Raw genomic sequence first — 15,946 nt, forward strand, 5'->3', positions numbered from 1 at the left:
TAGGGGGCATTTACGAGCATGATCAGCTTCTTCATGTAATGTGATGTAGATCTTTGAGTTCTGTAATGAGTGCAGGAAGCAACATCAATACAGTTGTTGATATACACTGGACAACAATTTTTTTAAAGTATTGCTTTTTCAGAATTTTTTTGTTTATGATCATGGCGCTGAACACAAATATAATTTAAGACCTTGTATCACGCAGAAATTTGGAGAAAGAAAAAATTAACTTTTATTGAATATAATATATTTAATTGTTTAATGGTGTTAATGCTTTGCAATGGTTTAACTAAGCAAAAAATGTTTTGATGATTTTTGTTTGTACTCAGTGTCTGAGGCTTCTTGCTTAAGTGTCCAACAATAATCAGCCAGTATTGATGGATTCCATCTGTCCTGACACAGTTTGTCCATGACTGCATTGTCCTGCTGAAACCTTTCTCCGTGCTCATCACTGACAGTGCCACGATTTGCACTGGAATGCAGAAAATTAATTTTTAGTGACACCTTGCACTTCATGGTTTTGTATGCTGAAAGCATGTTGTCAACCAGCTGCACATAGTTTGGTGCTTTGTAGTTGCCAAGAAAAATTTTCAACATCCTTGTATGCTTTCTATGCGATTTTTTCTGGTCCCATGAGAAGCTCTTCAAATTGTCATTGGTGACCTGTTTGATGTGAGGACAACAAAAAAGCCTACCTTAATCTTGGCATTAGTTTTTCTAGAAACGATCTGTGTCACATATTTAAATCCTTCATGGAAATTTTTGTGTCTGGTGACAGCCTTGCAGTTTTGAACTCAGTAATTTTGCTTTTGCCTTTGATAAACCCAAGTCTCTGACCTGGACATTTAACTCCGACTGGTCAGGCAGCATTTGTTAAATGGCTGTTCATTAGTAGCAGTGCCTCCTGCCTTCCGTTTGTATCGGATACATGGCAACTTATGGTAAGTAATTTAAAGCACTGGCTCAAGGTCATAGGTCATTATATGTCAGCTTTTGATTTCAAAGTTCAAAGTGAAACTTAGATCTGAGTACATACATGTCACCAAATACAAGCCTGAGAGTCTTTTTCTACAGGCAATTCTATAAAATAGTAACTAAACAGGATCAATGGACAACAAATTGTGCAAATGTAAATAAATAGCAATAAATAATGAGTATGAAACAACAAGATAGAGTGCAGATTGATAAACTGGCTTTGTGAGTTTTTTTGAATTATAAGGATTTAGGGTAGACTTGAAATAGGATGAAGAATCAGATTGGTTGAAATGATAAGTACAACATGCTGGTTGACAGTGAATATGGGTGTGGCACAAAGCTGGTAGAATCCTACCTTAGTGACAGCTGTAACTTCAGTTGAAAAGAATTATAGTGCCAAGGAGATATTGAAAACAAAATAAATGATGTGTAGTGCTGACATGGAACCGTGCAAAAGGATGTAGCTTGATCAAAATTTGTAATTTGCTTGGAATTTTTTTCTTGATCATTTAAATTTTCTGCTGCAGATGTTGTTTAATAGTATATGGAGCTCTGAAAATGGCTTAATTTCATTTAATTTATTGCTCTGTAACAATGCATCTATTAAATAACAATTGCAAAGATATTTTGTATGGTAGATCAAAATTAACTTTGTACATTTACAATTGATTTTTACTATTGTATGATTAGTGAAATAAAACTGTTAGGCTTCCTAATTGTGTTGTCAAATTGCCTTATTTTGTTATGTAATACCATATGCTCCATGTCTAGTGACTTTGTTGTTCCATAAATTTTGTTTAAGGGAAACTTAAGGGAAATTTTTGACTGTTCCTACTTTTTTGCACAAGTCATTCTGATCAAAGGTAAACACTAGCGAAAGCCATCATTAGTGCTATCATGTGACAGTTATAGTCTCCTGACTGATGCCCAATTTGAGCTTACCATCTTGACCTCTTCAGGAGTTTAGTCGATATAGACCAGACAGCTGAATTTAAAGTGTGAGATCAGAGTGAAGTGCAAGAGAAGCTTCAAGGAGGTGCAGGTAGAAGAGTAAGAAAATTAAGGATTGATAGTAAGTAGAGTAGGATACAGCAAAGAAGCAGAGGAGTAAAAAATTGATGAAAATGCACTGTTCTGCTGATGATAGCAGGTAGAGTTTGCTTAACTGATAAGACACTTGAAGAGACATTACAGGCACTTCTTAGAATAGTCAGTGAACTTTATTTTTCTGGAGGTCAGAAATGTCCATTTTCTATAACTACCCATATAGTATTGCTCTGCGTTCATTACTTATAACTTCATTTCATTAAATATCTTACTGAACACTACCCATGATTAAAATATTGGAACATGTACTGTATCCAGTTGTTAATGAATGCCATTAAACATTTTGTTATTCACTACCTTGAAATATTCCTTAAAATAATTGAGAGCATTTGCATAAATTCAGAATTATCAGTCAGGTTTTACTGTAGGGTAATGTAGTAGCTGTGGGTTTTATTAAACATAAAAGTGCCTCCAAGTTTGTATTTGCGAAAACCCACATTATATAACCTTGAGAGCCCCTAGATTCAGTTTTCCAATTTTGATGCATTTATGGGACAAGACAAAAAAGATGCAGATCATTGACTGTTTTCTGTCTAGGGAACATCTGGCAGAAAAAAAACAGGAACTATTATGGTAAACTTCAGAACTGCATAATTATTGCCAAGATGAGTTGACCCATCACCATCGGAGGTTTTGTGAAGGTCTGCTCGATAGCTATATGCTGAAGCACTGAACATGGGGCTGGGTGTGGGGAGAGTTGTGTGGTGAGAGAACAGTTTCAATGAAATGAATTTTCAATGTGTGTTACATTTGGAAAATGATACCATAGATTAGTTGACATTTTGCCTAAATATCCTTACCCCAGATAAAAATTGACTTTTTGTGTTTGGAATGGAATTAGTTGGTGGGCATTTTGATAGATGTTGGTAGATGATAGATAGATTTTTGATATACTATCACAGGTTTTAAGCAAAGTATAGATGGTTGTGAGAAGCAGGCCATTCAGTTTTACTCAGATCCATAGGAAGCCATTTGCTCCATTCAAGTCTCTGCTAGCTTTCAAGTCAAGTCATTTTTATTGTCATTTCGACCATAACTGCTGGTAGAGTGCATAGTAAAAATGAGACAACGTTTTTCAGGACCATTGTGTTACATGACACAGTACAAATAACTAGACTGAACTACGTAATTTAAAAAAACACAGAGAAAGCTACACTAGACTACAGACCTACACTGGACTGCATAAAGTGCACAAAAAAAGTGCAGGCATTTACAATAAATAATAAACAGGACAGTAGGGCAAGGTGTTAGTCCAGGCTTCGGGTATCGAGGAGTCTGATAGCTTGGGGGAAGAAACTGTTACATAGTCTGGTCGTGAGAGCCCAAATGCTTCGGAGCCTTTTCCCAGACGGCAGGAAGGAGAAGAGATTGTATGAGGGGTGCGTGGGGGCCTTCATAATGCTGTTTGCTTTGCGGATGCAGCGTGTAGTGTAAATGTCCATGATGGCTGGAAAAGAGACCCCGATGATCTTCTCAGCTGACCTCACTATCCGCTGCAGGGTCTTGCGATCCGAGATGGTGCAATTTCCAAACCAGGCAGTGATGCAGCTGGTCAGGATGCTGTCAATACAACCCCTGTAGAATGTGATGAGGATGGGGGATGGGAGATGGACTTTCCTCAGCCTTCGCAGAAAGTAGAGACGCTGCGGGACTTTCTTAGCTATGGAGCTGGTGTTGAGGGACCAGGTGAGATTCTCCGTCAGGTGAACACCAAGAAATTTGGTGCTCTTAACGATCTCTACCGAGGAGCCGTCGATGTTCAGCAGGGAGTGGTCGCTCTGTGCCCTCCTGAAGTCAACAACCGTCTCTTTTGTTTTGTTCACATTAAGAGACAGGTTGTTGGCTCTGCACCAGTCCGTTAGCCGCTGCACCTCCTCTCTGTAAGCTGACTCGTCGTTCTTGCTGATGAGACCACCATGGTCGTGTCATCGGTGAACTTGATGATATGGTTTGAGCTGTGTTTTGCAGCACAGTCGTGGGTCAGCAGAGTGAACAGCAGTGGACTGAGTACGCAACCCTGGGGAGCCCCCGTGCTCAGTCAAAGCAATCCATCAATTACATTCCTTCTTTACTCCTCCCCCCTCCTATTTTTCTGCAGCTTATTCTATTAAATGCTTAAGAACACCTTAATTTGTGACCAGCCAGTTGCATTTAAGGTAATTTGTCACCCATTAACCTAGCACATTTTTGGGATTTTGTGAAGGACCCAAAACACCTTGGAAGAATATGGTACTGCCATACAGCAATCACCACTAGAATCAAACCTGGGTGGCTGGAGATTTGAGACAAAATTATCTTCCAACAGAATCCATGTGCCAGAAATCTTGTTTTGTCAAATAGGATTGTCTTATCTTAAAATTGTGCGGTCAGTTATAATTGCACTCAGAAGAAATGGATTTTAATCTTCGTGAAGGAATTAGTATGCGAAAGTATGGTGACTCAGCATTGTTAAAGACTGTGTACCTCAAGTATCAGGTGTATATGCTGAAAGAAGCCTGTGTACCAGCTACAGGATGCTAACGGACTGAATGATTTTGCTTTTTTTGCTGCCCATCTTTACATTATGAATGGGGCAACTTCTTAGACAAGTCGAGGTTTTAAAACTTGAAACCAGCTCATACAAAATTGCAACATTTTCCTACCTGCCAGTAAATATTTTCAGGACACAGCTGTGAATTGTGGCCTATGAATATTCTGGATCACTGTTATAAATTAATTCTGAATCCTCGATTTGAGAATAAAGAAAAGTAAATTATTTGTTGAGCTGTTTTCAGGTGAACCAGATGAAGAGGAATGAAATTTTCAACTTGGTGACCTGCAGTACACTGACCCACTTAGCAGTTAAACACTGGGAAGGAAATCTATTTGATTTCTGCAGTTGTGTTCACTGGAACAATTTACGGTAACTGCTACAATGAGCCATGACATTTTACCTGCCTTTTGGTGCTATATCCACTTGCAATCTTGTTTTCTCCCTGCTGAATCTTGATGAACTCAAATGCATAATTGGAGCACAGGTAATAACTTTTAAGTAGTAATGCCTCTATCTGGCAATGTTGTAACTAAGGGCTGACATTTCCAAATCGATCTCTGAAGAAGTGCAAGGCATCGCATTAATGTATGGAAAGAATCTACTAGTAAATTGTACTTAAAATACTAGTTAATATGGGAAGCTGTGTATATTTTAAATTTAACATTATTACTAAAAATCTGGACTATTAATAAGTAGCAACAGTTCGAGAATTGCCTGTATCTCATTATATCTGGTCAAATTAAAACACATTTTCTTAAGTTTTCCATGGAACTCATTTAGCTCATAAATTTTCCCTTCATACAGTATGTGAGATGCTACATTTTGAAACCAAAGCACAGGATCTTATTTGGAAAACCAATTGGATAGTTGGTGTTAATTTTTAAACAATTTCTTCGACCATTGTGACGATAAAGTTGTATCACAGGGTGGAAACGTTGTCTAGCTACAATTTGTTTAGCCCACCCACCTACAAAATAACAGCCTTGTTGGTTAACATGATAACTTTGCTGCTTAAAACTCATTTAGAAGATGTTGGTAAATCTGTATGCAAGCTGACACCAAATTCATGTTCCTTTTGGTATTTTCAAGCTAAATAGTTTTGTGACTTGTTTAAAATTAGAAATGATTTAAAAATAGTGCTATGTTTTAAGGGAGAACTGGTGGCTTGATACTATATTCTAAAATTAGAGTATATTTTAGTAACGGATTGTGTCTCTCTGGGGGGGGGGGGGAATGTTTTGAAACAATTCTGTGACTAAAGATCGATGTTTTTTTTTTGGAGAAACTCCTTTTATTTTCCACCGGGCAATGGTCAGATTGCTGTGAATTTTACAGCAACCTGATTTTACATTACTGAATATTTCCAGTTTTTGCATCCTAAATCCCTAGTTATACAATTATACTGGGTTTGAAAATCCTTTTAGCCTTAAGTTTTCAGTTTCATGCTAACCCTTATGTACAGTATCTTATAAAGCTTTTGGTCGCATCCAATCCTTTTCTGATTACTGGGTCTGCATCGTAATTGCAATACTGTGCAAAAGTTGTAAACACGTACGTGTTTGGATGCCTAAGACACAGTGCTGTAGTAATTTTATGACACGTGAGTGATAAACCTGATTCTGATATGTGTCTATTGTGGACTGAAATTGGGAAGGAGGCAGGGAGAGGCAAATCATGGTTAGTGTTATGTTTTATAACTGCAAAACATTAAACTAATTCAAAGGAAGTTTTAAATTGTCCCATTCGGGACTAAAGATTTAATCATTGTGGAGGATTTCTTACTCTTATGGGATAACATCTTTCCTGATAAGGGGCATCACTGCTTGGCAGGTGAGACCTGTGGCTGTAAAAACAATCTTAGGTTCTACGGCCTCCTCCGTAGTGGTTGTGGGAGTTGACTTTGAGACAGCAGGAAGTGATTCTGACAGCGGTAGCCACCTTTCTTCTTCTTACGTTTTCTTCTAGCTTGTGCATCTTGGCCTTGGGAAGGCAAATTTAATTCAGTGGAGTATTCTTTCATTAATTCTTCTATTGCTCCTTTTACGATCTGACCCCTCATCTTGGTTTCTACATCGACAACGTCATCTGACCAATATTCTTGTTTTCATATCTCTATTGACTCCTTTCCTTTTTCCTCTAGCATGGCTTTGGTTTTTGCTTCTACTTTTACAAGTGGCTTTTTGTCTCATGAACATTAAAATTACCTTAATGTACGCAGAGTAGATTTTGGTTCTTTGTACTCACAAAAGCCGAATGCTTACAACTTCCTGAAACTCCTTGAACTCTCTTCCAGCTTAAAACCAAGTCAGATTTCACAAGTAGCTGCCTGATTAACATACAGAGCTTCCTCAGATATGCTGCTTACAAAACTGTAATAGTCGGACTACTGCTTTTGTTACTTCTAGTTTCACTGAGCAGCAAGGTCTTCCTTGGTTCAATAATTTGTCCAACCAGAGGCACAGACACCTGTTTATCCTCTGGTGGGCAATGATTCATGGGTATCCACGTCTTCAGCATGGAGATGGTTGTGACATCATTCAGTACCTTTCTTACTTTGCTTTCAGTTGACTTCATTGTAGGGGATGTGGCATGCAAATGGTGGATGGATCTCAAACTAAGCTGTAGTTGTCTCAGCCATTTGTGTCTCCCCAATGTTGATTCTCCGATTTTTACCACTTACAACCTCAGTGTGGCTTGTTGGTGGTTGTATTTCACTGTCATGAACATCAATCCCACAGGAGTTATTTTTTTTCCTCCAGTAAAGTTCTTAGTTGGATATCTGCAGGCTTTAGTTCAGTATCTTTGAAATGCCGTTCAAAATAATTCTGTAGAATGAATTGAATTGACTTTATTTCTTACATCCTTCACATTCATGAGTAAAAATCTTTGTTATGACTCTGTCTAAATGTGCAATATGTAATCATAGTAATTTATAATAAATAGAACAGTCAATGTAACATAGAAATACACTCAAATCAGCGTGAGTTAATCAGTCTCATGGCCTGGTGGAAGAAGCTGTCTCAGAGCCTGTTGGTCCTGGCTTTGAAACAGCTGAAGCAGTGTTCAATTATGTTGTAATTAATTTGCAGTTCACCTCTGGCATAAGCTGTATTGCTTGTCAATTGTTAATTTTCACATTGTTAATCTTAAGGCTAGCCAGTCCTGTTTCACTCATCATTATCACATTTTTTTCATCAACAGTATGCAGATTAGTGCTGTTTTCGTAAATGCAACTTGGCATTTTAAAAAAAATATGCTTCTCTTCCTTGTGAGGTCCATTTATTTTGTTTGCCCAACATGCTCCTACTTTGTTGCATTTTCTACAAATTTCATCTTTAAATCTGTTTTAGTTGGTGTATGTGAGCCTTTGCCACACTGATAACACAATTTGTTGAGCAAGGGTGGCCTCTGTCTAGACACTGCAATTTTGTTCACACTCATTTTCATTCCTGACTGCAACTCAGTTGCATCTCTGTGCAATTTCAACTACTCTTTTAAATGTGAGTTGTACTTTTTGAATGCTTTCTTGTAAGAATCCACAAACTAAACAATCTCCCATTGCATCATTAAGTCCACACGAAACTGACAATACACACAAAATGCTGGAGGAACTCAGCAGATCAGGTAGCGTCGATAGAAAAAAAAGTACAGCCAGTTTCGGGCCGAGACCCTTTGGCAGCACCGGAGAGAAAAAGATAAGTAGATTTAAAATGTAGGGGAGGGGGGAAAGAACCACAAGGTGATAGGTGAAACTGGGAGTGGTGGGGGGGTATAAAGTAAAGAGCTGGGAAGTTGGTGAAAGAAATGCAGAGCTGGAGGAAAGTGAGTCTGATCGGAGAGAACAGAAAGCCATGGAAGAGAGAAAAGGCGTGGGTTGGGGAGGAGCACCAGGAGGAGGCAATGGGCAGGTAAGGAGATAAGATGAGTGAGGAAAAAGGGAGTGGGGAATGGTGAAGGAGAGGGGAGGGTCATTACTGGAACGTTGAGAAATCACATCACATATGACATCAGGTTGGAGGCTACTAAGATGTTGTTCCTCCAACCTGAGTGTGGTCTCAGGTTGGAGGAACAACCTGAGTATTGTGTGCAGTTTTGGTCTCCAAATTTGAGGAAGGGCATTCTTGCTATTGAGGGAGTGCAGCGTAGGTTCACAAGGTTAATTCCCGGAATGGCGGGACTGTCATATGTTGTAAGATTGGAGCGACTGGGCTTGTATACACTGGAATTTAGAAGGATGAGAGGGGATCTGATTGAAACATATAAGATTATTAAGGGATTGGACACGCTGGAGGCAGGAAGCATGTTCCCGCTGATGGGTGAGTCCAGAACTAGAGGCCACAGTTTAAGAATAAGGGGTAGGCCATTTAGAACAGAGATGCAGAAAAACTTTTTCACCCAGAGAGTGGTGGATATGTGGAATGCTCTGCCCCAGAAGGCAGTGGAGGCCAAGTCTCTGGATGCATTCAAGAGAGAGTTAGATAGAGCGCTTATAGATAGCGGGGTCAAGGGATATGGGGAGAGGACAGGAACGGGGTACTGATTGTATATGATCAGCCATGATCACAGTGAATGGCGGTGCTGGCTAGAAGGGCCGAATGGCCTACTCCTGCACCTGCTGTCTATTGTCTCATTGTGACAGTAGAGGAGGCCATGGGTTGACATATCAGAAGTGAAATTAAAATGGGCGATTGTTGGGTGAATACGTTTCTTATGGTGGACAGAGTGTAAGTGCTCGGCAAAATGGTTTTCCAGTGTACGTTGGGTCTCACTGATATTCAGGAGGTCACATCGGGAGCACTGGACACAGTATGTGGCCCCAATAGACTCACAGGTGAAGTTTTGTCTCACTTGGAAGGACTTTTTGGGGCCCTGATTGGTAGTGAGGGAGGAGGTGTAGGGGCAGGTGTCTTGCAAGGTTAAGGAGGGAGATCAGTAGGGAGGAATGAATGGACAAGGGAGTCACATAGAAAAAGTCATTGGTGGGGAAAGAAAAAGTCATTGGTGGGGAAAGATGTGTTTGGTGATGGGATCCAGTTGGGGGTGGCAGAAGTTCTGGAGAATTGTGTGCTGGACGCGGAGGATGGTGGGATGGTAGGGAAGAACAAAAGGAACCCTATCCCTGATATGGCGGTGGGAGGATGGGGTAAGAGCACACGTGTGTGAAATGGAAGAGATGTGGTGAGGTCAGCGTTGATGGTGGAGGAAGGGAAGCTCCTTTCTTTGAAAAAGGAGGACATCTCTTTCATTCACCATCACCTTGTGTTTCTCTCTTCCCTCCCTCACTCTTTAAACCTACACCTCATCTTCTTTTCTCCAGTGCTGCCAGAGTCTTGGCCTGAAATGTCAACTATACTTTTTTCCATGGATGCTGCCTGGCCTGCTGAGTTTCTCCAGCATTTTGTGTGTGTTTCTAGCATCTGCAGATTTTCTTGTTTCTGAACTGAGAATGCTCAGACAACGTCTTCAATTCAGCCTCTTACACTGAAATGGACTCCCATTCTTTTTGCTTCTGCTTATGAAACCTAAATGTTCTGCCATCAACAATGGTTTCCGTTTTAAGTATTCCTGCATCACATTCACATTATCAGCAAAGCTAATTTTAGATGGTTTTGTTGGAACAGTCAAACTTTGAAGCAAACTCTATGCTTTTAAACCCAATGCACTCAGCAAAATTGGTACTTGTTTCTCATTGGCTATTTCATTTGCTTTAAAACACTGTTCCATTAGCTCAGTATACATGATCTGTTGTGGAGTTAAACATGCCTCTTTCCGATGAAGCCAACCATTTCTTTTTTTAAAAATGATAATTGTCACCTGGTACTCACTCTTGCATGAACGCTGAATTCTTGTGTTTACTGCTTTCATTTTTTAACTGGACAATCTCTGTATGCATTGGGCTGTATTTTTTTTTACTCGCCGCTCCTCTTTGGCTTTTTAGTTTGACCTTCTTGCTGCCCGTCAATAGGTTGATAGCTGTCTTGTGTTTGTTTTAAAAATACTTTATCAGTATTATGTTTTATAACTTCAAAACATTAAACTAATTCAAAGAAAGACAAACATCTTGAGTACCTCACACTTGTCGGAGATGAGATGTAGAATGTGGGGTGGGGGGGGGGGGGGTGGGTTAACGTTTGTTTGCACTTGTATCTCTGTTCAGAATTTGTGCCCTGTACTGAGTGATGTCCTCTTGCCAAGTTATCAAGCAGTCTGGCTATGGTTCTTCTCTTAAACATACTGAAATTGAGTGTCCTTAGTGTCTTAATCAATATTTGTCACAGCCACCATTACTACAATTGATTCTTGGATAAATATAGAAAAGACTTCGCTTATTTGTTGACAGAGGCAGATTGGGATAAATGTTCAGTTTTGTGGTTGTAACTTTCGGTATTGTTTCTCATTGATGTTTGTAGGATTTTGGGTGAATTGAATTGTGTATTTGTGTGCATTATTACTGTCATTCCACTTTAAAATAATTAAATTAAGCATTTTTAGTTTTTTGTGAAGATGTAAAAGGTGCTCAATAAAAGCCACATTCCTTCCTTCTTTGCCTTTCCAGTACCCCATCCACCATGAAGTTTGCCCTATACATATGGGTAAATAGTCTTCAGATGGCAGTAATATTGTTGTCTTCCATTAATACATTTGTATTTCTGTTTTTAAAACAAATTTTGAAAAAATCATTAGTGGTGTTTCGGCTTCTTTTGTTCCAAACAACTGCATGCATCATGGCCACCATTTGAGTCCAGTGGTTGTTATTCTGATATCATTGACTTTATGTTGGATCCTTTCATCCAGTGAGGCCTCTTTCACTTTGCTACTCCCGTAGTCCAACTTGCATTGTCTTAGAATGCATGTAACAATGGATTAGTTCTGTTTTTTTCCAGCTCTGAAATACATGATCTCAAAATCTTAAGGAAAAGCCTACAGAAAGTGGTGGAATAGCTCAGTCCATCACAAACCCTGCCCACATTGAGGACATTTACAGGGAGCACTACCACAGGAAAGCAGCATCAATCATCAGAGGACCCCTACCATCCAGACCATGCTCTCTTCTCACTTCTGTTGGGCAGGAAGTACATGAACCTTGGGTCCCACACCACCCGGTTCAGGAACAGTTAGTCCCCTACAACTGTCAGGCTCCTGAACCAGCATGGATTGCTTTTCTCACCTCAACTCTGAACTTAGTCCATAACCTATAGACTCATTTTCAAGAACCTTACAATTCTTGTCACCAATATTATTTAATTATTTTATTTGCAGTTTTGGTTGTTTGCCTTTGTTTAGGTATATATTTTCATAAATTCTAATTTATTTTCCTGTATATGTACTTCTAAAATTTTCTTTGAATTTGACTTTGAAATAATTTTGGCCATTCAAGTTTTATACTAAGTAAAGACAATTTGTTTTAAATTATTTACTATTTCTGTCATATCAATCTTTCATCCTGTTTAATATTACTAATTTTGTTTGTTTCCCCATTAAACACAGGGTTATAATGAATTGGGAACACATGTAGGTAACTTGATTGTAACTTGCACTATCTGTGTTAGCTGATCAAAGTTAGTGAATATGTAATCAAAAGATTAATCATGCAATGTGAAAAAAATCTTGTAAGTGTTTTAAATGGGCGACCTACTTTTGTTAAAAGTGAGTTGTAATTTTAGATTAAATATTCTCTCTCTTTTATTCCATCCAGACCTCTCTGGATCTTGTGTTTCAATTAGGTTGCATTTCATTCTTCCCATCTTCAGCAGATGTATGCCTGATGTGTCTAACCTTTTCTTGTGAACCAATCTGCCAACTAGTTCAGTACTGGTCCAATAAATAGTCTCTGAACTACTTCCAGCACATTAAAAGCAACATGAAATGTACAAAAGTGAATATTCTATGTATAAGAAAGCAAAAGGATCTTTCAAGATTGGCAAACATGTAAAGATGCTTGTAATTAATAATGAAACTTTGTGGTTTTAAAGTAAATCAAATAAATAATGCTTGCTGCATTTCTGTTGAACAACAATGACTTTAAAGCAGTAAAGAGGGCGTATTTTTAATAATGAGATCCCAAGGGTAAAAGTCCGTTCAAAATTATAGCAGATGCATTTTATCTGGCCATTTGGTTTTTTGCTTCTTTTAACAAGCAAATTATTCACATGCTCTTTATCTTTTACACTATATGAAACAATTTTGCTTTTATTTTATCCCTAGGACCGAAAGAAACTGCGACCTCTCTATGATATTCCTTACATGTTTGAGGCCCGAGAATTTCTAAGGAAGAAGTTGATTGGCAAAAAGGTAAGCCTAAAAAAGAATTGTCCTAATTCATAAGTACTGTTGAAGTTTTCTTTTTTGCTGGCACTTGAGTTTTTAATGCAACCACATACATGAAAGAATGAGCTACAACTCCTGTCTTTTTCTTTATCCTTTATCTCTATTATCCTGCAGATAAAATTTACCAATCTTGTGCATGAACAAAAGACATTGGGGTGTGGCGCAGGGAGGTTCTGCGTATAGTTTGCTAAGCAGAATAAGCATGCACAAACACTTCAAACTAATGTACTGCATAATTAAAAATGCCATGTTTTATTGTTTTTAGAAATGTGCATTAATACAGAAATTTATGCATATCCTGATTGAAATTATGGAGCAGCATTATGGCCTGGTTGTGTGTTTAGGGTACTGAATCATAATTTGCTAAATTGTAAGACAATTCTATGAAATGTAGCACCATGAATTTTCATTCTGAGTGTAAAATTCAACAGTGGAGTGCAACTTAGAGCTTAAACCTGGTGCTGGTATTACAATTCCATTACCAGTGTCTTGTTTAATGTGCAATAAATTTAGATAAGGGTGAAGGAACATAGTTGTTAGAGACTTTACTGTAGCCATAACAGCATGATGATCTATATTGTCCCCCACCCCCCAGTGTGCTGTTTGAATGTACAGCATGACACTGTCATCCAGGTTGAATTCAGAGCTGAATTTCTTGCAGTATCTGAGAGTATTCCTTAAGACGAAGAAGCATTCAGTTGGTGGCAAGGTGTGAGAATCCATTATTTGGGGTACTTGGTGGCATATGATAAAATAGGCTGAAGTCCGCATGGTTTCCTTCAGGAGAAATCTTGCCTGACAAATCTATATGAATTCTTTGAGGAGATAACAGGCTCTTTTGTGGTTGACTGCTGGTGGCCAGTGGTGTTTTGCAGTGGTCAATTTTGGGTCGACTAGTTTTCATGTTGTATGTCAATGATCTGGGTGCTTTGTGCCAATGTTTGCAGATGATATAAAGATAGGTGGAGGAGCAGGCATTGTTGTGTAAACAGTAAGTCTGCAGAAAGGCTGGGACTGATTAAAAGAATGGGCAAAGTAACAGATGGAAAACAGTGTACAGAAGTGTATGGTCATGCACTTTGGTGGAAGGAATAGACTATTTGCTAAATGGGGAGTGAATTTGGAAATAAGAGATGCAAAGGGACTTGTTCTTGTGCAAGATTCCTTGAAGGTTAACTTGCAAGTTAAGTTAATAGCAAGGAAGGCAAATGCAATTTTAGCATTCTACATCTATGTCTTATGGCCTTACTTTATTGTTCTGAGTTTCTCATTTCTCAAAACAAAATATTCTATTAGGAGTTAAAAAGTAAATAGAACTGAACTACCTGAGGTTGTGTGGTTTTTTGTGGCTTGGGCTACAGTCTAAAGTATCCCTGTCATAAACAATGAAGTAAAAATATTAATGTTGCAGTATCATTGTAGTTACAATATCTCAAAAGTAACATATGCATTGTTTCAGGCCATTTGGTGAAAGGTATTTTGTTTAAGTATTAAAATTATACTTAAATTAATTTACAAACTCTAATGAACAGAGAAAGAAACCTATTATTCACTGACAACTGCTCCAATTTTTTTTGCTCACTGTAATAGCTCTAAATACTTGGCTGTTCAGTATTAATTGCTTTAATTCACTTTGAATTCCATCTCTCTTTACCATCCAATACAGTTAAAGATAATTTTGCTACGTCTTCATAGCAGGATTGCAGGCATAGTTTCATGTTTGACGAGGTTCAGGTTGCAAGCTTATTGTGCATAGCTGGGATTATTACTGAGGCTACATCCCCACTACACCGGATAAATCCGTAACCAAAGCCTTTTCTCTTCGTTTTTGCCCTTCGTCCACCCTGAAACGGCGTTTTCATCCCCCAAAACCGGAGATTTCCAGAAACACTCTCCAAAGTGTGTATTTTTGAAAACGCTGCTTGGGCAGATCAGTGTGGACGGGGTAATCGGAGAAATCTGAAAACACTGTCAGACGGCAGCGCGCTATTTCATTGTTTTCCTGAACACAGCCCAATAATTTCAGAACAGACGACAACGAGACTGAAGCCAGAAGAGTTAGAAATGTACTCACGAAATACTTTGACCCATAACTTACTGAATAAATAAGTATCCACGAGGAAATCTGCAGATGCTGGAAATTCAAACAACAACACACACAAACTGCTGGTAGAACACAGCAGACCAGGCAGCATCTATAGGGAGAAGCGCTGTCGACATTTCGGGCCGAGACCCTTCGTCAGGACTAAATAAGTATACTCACTTTGCCCTTTTTTCTGTCCTTGCTTGTTTGAAGGTGGTTTACCTATTTATGCAAGTACTTCTCTGACAATAGATGTGTAACAGTCTAATGTAACATTGTATGGAAATACAAGATAACATTGATGCAGACATGTTTTATACATTTAACAAGGTGCTTTATTAATGCAACACGGTTTTTCAATGTTCGTCGTCAGCCGGTTCATACAGTCCGTGAACTCCCTGTCGATTGCCTCCATACGCTCCAGTATTTGTTTTTTTTTAACTTTCAAGCCCTCCTGCACGAGAGCCAACAGCTGCCCGTCGTTTACATTTTTCTAGTCTGTAACTGAACAAACACGCACTTTCACAGTGAGATTCAGCACCAAACACGTCGCTTGTTTTCGGTAGATGTGTCCTGCGCATGCGCAGTAGGATGAGATTTGCCGAAATCTCAGTTTCAATATGGACGGAGATATTTTTAAAAACGCATAGTGTCACCTATCGTTTTTATGCAAAACCGGTTCAAAATTTCAAAATTATCAAAATTTTCAAAATTATCTGGTCTAGTGTGGATGTAGCCTAAATGTAGTGCCAGGATTTTCCCAATCTGCATAGCTGCAAACTTATTATTGCCATCTTTAAAACTAGAAATGTCAAACTTGTAAGCAATATTTTCATTAAGTTATATGGAAAAAATGATGAGGTGTCAGATGATAAACTACACTGATTCAGTTGGTATTAATTTGAGTAGGATGTAACTGA

The 15,946-nt window shown here is 38.6% G+C and overlaps 1 protein-coding gene across 1 annotated transcript in view; it reads left to right on the top strand.

Moving 5' to 3' along the window:
* The window catches only part of snd1 (staphylococcal nuclease and tudor domain containing 1), a 1,008,210-nt gene that overhangs the window by 141,964 nt on the left and 850,300 nt on the right, over positions 1–15,946 (top strand). The window contains exon 11 of the mRNA XM_073066877.1: positions 12,821–12,907. Within this exon, the coding sequence (XP_072922978.1) occupies positions 12,821–12,907 (87 nt within the window). The remainder of the gene's footprint in view (positions 1–12,820; positions 12,908–15,946) is intronic.

The sequence above is a fragment of the Hemitrygon akajei genome, chromosome 14 (assembly GCF_048418815.1).
Source record: "Hemitrygon akajei chromosome 14, sHemAka1.3, whole genome shotgun sequence".
Classification (NCBI taxonomy): Eukaryota; Metazoa; Chordata; class Chondrichthyes; order Myliobatiformes; family Dasyatidae; genus Hemitrygon; species Hemitrygon akajei.